The sequence below is a fragment of the Delphinus delphis genome, chromosome 1, assembly GCF_949987515.2.
Source record: "Delphinus delphis chromosome 1, mDelDel1.2, whole genome shotgun sequence".
In the NCBI taxonomy this organism is placed as follows: Eukaryota; Metazoa; Chordata; class Mammalia; order Artiodactyla; family Delphinidae; genus Delphinus; species Delphinus delphis.
In genome coordinates, this window is record NC_082683.1 from 178,975,684 (window position 1) to 178,981,683 (window position 6,000).

Below are 6,000 nucleotides of genomic sequence, written 5' to 3' on the forward strand. Positions count from 1 at the left end.
ACATGATGCTATTGTACACTTAATAATTACAGTATAGTGTAAACATAACTTTTATATGCACTGGGAAACCAAAACATTCTTATGACTCGCTTTACTGTGATTTTCACTCTATTGCAGTGGTCTGAAACTGAACCCACAATATCTCCAAGGTCTGCCTGTACAACTGACTTAATGGGCATATCTATCAAATTTTGTTCTTATTGAGATTCAAATGAAATTATCTGTTTAGGATAAATTCAAGAGTGTGAACTCTTACTACTTGCTTCTCAATTTATATATAGAAAATTTTAAAAGGGGGTGTCCCTTCTAAAGAGTTAGTTATTTAACAAACAGTTATTGAATGCCTAATGGCATACATAGTGCCTGACACAGGGTAGGCATACATTAAATATTTAACTGACAAAATTATTGAATGAATGAAAAGTAGACATGGTCTCTGGCCTCATGGACACTATATTCTTCTCAATAAAAGAAATTACAAAATCTAAGTGAAAAGATAAATACAAAAATACAAGTCCCCAATACTGTTATCAATAAAACAAAAAAAAAGGTTTGAGAGAGCCAGAGTGAAGGGACCTATAATCTCTAACTGGGTGATCAGAGAGTATACTACTAATTTTTAAGCTAAGACAAAGTATATGAATGAGCTGGACAGACAGAGCTAAGGGAGGAGCAATTCAGCAGAACGTGCCAGCATGTACACAGCCCTGAAACAAGAAACTGCTTAGTGTATCCCTAGAAACAAATACAGGACCAGTGTGGCTTCATGTCAGCGGGAAGGCAAATGACCTGCGATACATGAGGTTGGAGAGAGAAGCAGAGGACTATGGTATATACGTAATCTCTTTAACAGATTTGGATATTATAAACAGCATTACTTAGGTGTACATTTTGTGGCTGCAGAGGCTTTGTTTTGTTTTGTTTTGTTTGCCTATTTTCTTTAAGGCATACCAAAATGAAGTGCTAGTCTTTTTATCCTTAACTGAAAGGTTAATCAGCTAACTCAGGAGGAGAGCACATTGGGAAGATGCTCAGAGCGCTCATCCCCTTTTCCTTTTCCATGCCCCCTCCTCCATCCACCTTCCCATGAGGAAGCCCTTCGTTAATCTGTAACAATCCATAGACTGAGACAGTGAGAGCGACTCAGTTCTGAAAAATATGTCAAGGGATTTATAACTGATACATGCTTTTTGGACTGCAGTGATAGTCTAGCTACAAAACTTCACCTTTTATGGAGACAAATACCCTCAGAGGTGTAAAAACAGAAATAAAACATAAATCATTTTACTTTTTCCCTTTTGTAAATCTTTATTTGGTCTCCCCTGCCCCCCAACTCCACCCTTTAAAAAAATTTCTTAGGTAACTCAAACAAATGAAGGAACAGATCTGTTATACTACTTTCTTTTAAATATGCCTCTATTACCTTCAGTAATGGCATTCTTGGATATGCATCACTGTTAATTTTTTGAACAGAAGCATTGTCATGTGTCTGAGATAAGAATCTTACTATTTTATCTAGATTCTGAAAGACAGCATAAAGTCAGAATTACAATAAAAAAAGTGGGCTGCATCTCCCTCCATTGGGAGAAGATTAAAAAAATGTTATCAATAAACAAGATGATCTCTCATAATTCCATCTGGTCCTAAGATTCTGTGGTCTTTGTTTACAAACTTTTTATTAGTGACAAATCAGAAAATGGTAGTTGCAGCCAGTGACAACTGAAGCTGTCTTGTTATTAAATGGATCTGGCCCGCCCCCTTGTGGCCATAAGTGCAATGACCATAACTGTCTGAGAAGCCTGGCTGTGAAGGAGGAGGGAAGAGTCAGGTTTGGGGCTGCCCTGCCAGTCAGTTCATCCAAGTCTCCCAGTCACATCAAATTAGCATCAAACTCATTGCACAATAGACGGGTGGCTTATTTTCTTGAAGAAGTAAGAGCTGCCTCATGTTAGCCTCTACTCGTTTGCAGAGCAAAAGCTCCTATTTCCAAAACTGGCACCAATGAGTCTGTTAAACCATCCAGTTGAGTTGTTCATAACCCTGGTTACAGAGATCATTTGAGGGGTTTGTAAAAAGTAAAAATGCCCCGACCCTCCTCTATGTCCTCCCCAGGAGTGATGCTGTAGCGGGGTCTTGGTACCGGTGGTTTTTTTAAAGCTCACCACTGAGGTAACGTGCAGTCAGGATGGAAACACCACGTAGCTTAATCCCATTCAGTAGGATGGCTGGTGATTTTAACTGAATGTCATTATGAAGACTCAGACCCAAATGACAAACTCCCTACATTAGAGCAGTCCTATGCAGATTCTAACACAGCAGTATTATTGAAGTTTTAAAAAGAATGACTAGGAGATTAAAAGAAACTGAAAATAACATTTAAAAATGTTCCTTGGATTGGCCCCAGTAAATCTGCTCTACAAAAATATCCCAAATGACGGTCTTCTGGTCCTCACTCCTTATTAGGCCTAGATACATTGTACTGTAGACCTATTTTTATACTAATTGTGAATTTCTGTCACTATTTGGCAAGTATAACACTTTACCTAGTGGTTCGTTAGATGCCATCTGCGTACATCTAGTTTTCTGTATTTACCCCCAGAAATTCACATTAGTGAGTGTGGAGTGGTGAGTAGAAATCTCCCTCACTTAACAAGCAATCCAGACAAATCTGACGCACGTGGTTGAGGCATCTCAGAGAAACGCTGTTTAGTCATACCGTGACACGCTAATTCACTGAAGGTGTGTTGTAGTTAAGGGATGTTCTAATATTTATTTTCTACTACAGTGCTTTCTAAAATGTGGTCCCTGGACCAGTAGCAGAGGCATCACCTGGGAACTTCTTAGAAATGCAAGTTCTAGTCCTATTCTACACATATGGAATCAGAAACTCTGAAGGTGGGGACCCAAAAGTATTTTAACCAGCCCTCCAGGTGATTCTGATGCATTCTTAAATGTGAGAACCACGGGTCTCCTCAAAACATCCCAACCTCCTTGATAGCTGTTTGATGTAGCTTCTTCTTGTTCTTAGAATTTTCCCTCAAACTCCTAACATATGTCTTTAGGGAGGAACCATGTCTCACGTCTATAAATCAATATAAGGGACAGTGCATGGGATTTAAAATTATAAGACCTGGATGGGAATCCCAGCTCTGTCAATTGCTATGAATAAAACCATGCATAAATATTTCCACCCGCTGAGCATATTTCCTCATTAAAAATTAGGAAGAGAACATTTATTCAGGACACAGAGTCCAGACTTTTGCTTGAAGCTTTCTCTCATTTGAGCACCATGCACAACTGCAGCTGGCATTACTTCCAACCGATGGATGAGAAAATAGACACGGAAGACTCAGAAGAGTGAACTGAGCTGCCTACCCTGATCCACTGGACACAAACCCTTTGACAGTGTTGCCTTATCTACAAATGTGGATAAGGACTCCATGAGTTTGATGTAAGGATTAAATAAGGCAACAGAGTTTAAAAGAATTTGTAAACGGTGAACATTATGTTTGTATGTATTATCTTAGTGGCTTGGTGGGTTAAGTGGAATCAGCACACTCAGACCTGAAGCTGAGGGAAATCAACAGCTAATAAAAGACAAGTTTTGTTTTAAAGCAGAAACCATAAAACATCATAAAACAGATGGTTTAAAATATAAGAACAGTTAACTTTTACAGTATAAAAAGTATAATTCTAAAAAAACAAAACCCAAAAACTTTAGTTCCACAAAACAAAAAAGAACAAGTAGAAGCATTATGTAGATAGAAAAATGTATATATCTTTTCACGAAAAGAAAAGCAAACATTTATAAACTAGAGAGAAGGGGCAGGTTCTTAAGTGTAGCTGAACCACTGCTTAGCACAAGTCAACAGACCTCAGATTAAAGCTTCTTCTCACTGCCTTAGGAAGCGGTTATTTACATAAGGAGTGAGACTCCCTAGCTAATTTTTGTTTTCTTTTCACCCTTTCAGAGATTCTAATCAATGGAAAGACCACAGAAATCAAAATAAGAAAGTAAATTCTCTAGATTTTGGTGACAGGAATGGGAGCAGTACTCTGGCCAATGCAATGAAGAAAAGCTACCCACGAAGTTCTTGAAACAACATAAAATTAAATTTCAATCACCGTTAAAACTACACTACAGCAAACAAACAAAAATAAGATTAAAATAATAAGGTGTTCATACTGGTTGAAAACAACACTGAGAAAGTGTTTTTGGTTTTGTTGCTATAGACGTTTGGCCAAAACAAAGCTCACCGGAATAGTAGTTACCCTGACCCTGTGGAATCAGTTTCCCTATGGAAACTGAAGTGGATATTTAAGGTGACTGATGGAAAGCAATTAAAAAACCCTGCTCTAACCAAAGTACTCCTGGCAGTTTTAAATACAGACAGATGGATGGATGGATGGATGGATGGAGAGACAGATGAAAGATAAGAATATTGATTTTAAAAGTGCCATCCATTACTCTAGAACCGCAAGTCTTCTCGAGGCCTGAAGTCTATGAAAAACGCTTCTCTGCAACAGAAAACTAGGAAAGGGCTTCTAAGGATGCTCCGCGCAGGCGCGTGGACGCGATGTCACCGCCCGAGTCCCCGATGACCAGGCTCCTCTGCCCCGGGGACCAAGGCTCACCCAGCGTTAGAGGGAAGGACCTGGCTTTATCTCCAGGCCTCAGGTCCGCTGCTGCTCGTTCCGAGGCCCCTCCCGGAGCGCGGCGGGGAGACCGCGGAGGGCCCACTCCCCTCCTACCTGCAGCACGAAGGCGCTCGGCCAGACGGTGAAGCCGCACTCGGCGGCCGGGCCACGGGACAGCCTCACGGTGGTCGCCTCCTCGTTGGGGTTGTCCAGGGCCAGGGGCAGCGTCCGCGAGGCTCCCAGGCGCACGTCGCCGAAGCAGAGGAAGGGCGACCTGCAGAAGTGGCTGAGGGACAGGACCGGCGGGGAGGCCGCCTCCTCCTCGGCCCGGGAGCCCCGCGGCCTCGGTTCCGGGGGGCTCCGTTCCCAGCGGTCGCGCCCCCGACGCCTGGTCGCCATGGCGGCCTCTGGGCCGAACGGGCTGCTCCGAGCCGCCGTGCAGGAACGCCCACCGTGGCCTCTCGGGAAGCTGGCGGAATTGGAGCGAATTCGCCCCCCTTCTCGTGCGATCGCCGGGACCCGGTAAATAAGCCGGACACACAGACTCGCAAACTGGAAACAGGAGCAAACAGCGCAGGTTCTTTGCTCTGTTTAAACTTCCCGCCGCCACCAATGGGGGAGCCCGGACCCGCCCACCTCCCCGCGGGGCCAATCATCGGGCAGCAGTCCCGGCCAATGAGAAGAGGGCGCCTTATTTAAACGTGATGACGGGAGCGCCTGGCTCTGCGCGCGGAGGCGACAGTGGCTTCGAGGTCTCTGTGGCCCCTGAGGCCCGGGGCTCAGACTCGGAATTCGCCTTTCGGTTTTGTGAACAGGCTGCTTGAAAGAGAGTCACAGCACTTCCACCGTAAATGCAGCAGTCATTGCCTTGCTGGGACAGTGATTTCCCTCCCCCAGTATACCCGCGCAGGGTCACAACCCTGAGCTCCGCGCAGAGGCTTCCTGGGCCCAAATGGGAGAAAATGAGGAAAATTAAATGTATAGTTAGTGTGAACGTGCTGATGTCAGTGCCTGACCCCAGCAGGGGCTCAGTGATACAGGGAGCAAAACTAGGTAAACAAACAAAACCTGAGAGTCCCAGAAATTCATAAGTGATGGTCTTGACTGGCATTGCCCTTGACAAATAACTTCTCGGTTTTCATTTTAATTGTAGACATCTGATAATAATGGTTATCGCTTACATGTTACTCTTTGCCAGGCATTGTTTTAAGCCCTGCTCATCTCAACCTTCACTTCAACCCTGTGAGGGAGGTGCCATGATTCGTGCTTCACAGATGAGCGAGGCCGGCGTCCAGCCAGCCAGGAAGTGGCAAAGCCAGGAGACGGACACAGGCAGCTCGGCTGGTCTTGCTGTCACCCCTG

At 44.0% G+C, this 6,000-nt stretch overlaps 1 protein-coding gene across 1 annotated transcript in view; it reads right to left on the minus strand.

The window, feature by feature from the left end:
* The window catches only part of ASPM (assembly factor for spindle microtubules), a 67,200-nt gene extending 62,128 nt beyond the window's left edge, over positions 1–5,072 (minus strand). Inside the window, 1 exon segment of the mRNA XM_059998785.1 lies at positions 4,753–5,072. Within this exon segment, the coding sequence (XP_059854768.1) occupies positions 4,753–5,037 (285 nt within the window). The 5' untranslated portion in view covers positions 5,038–5,072.
* Positions 5,073–6,000: the final 928 nt, after the last annotated feature.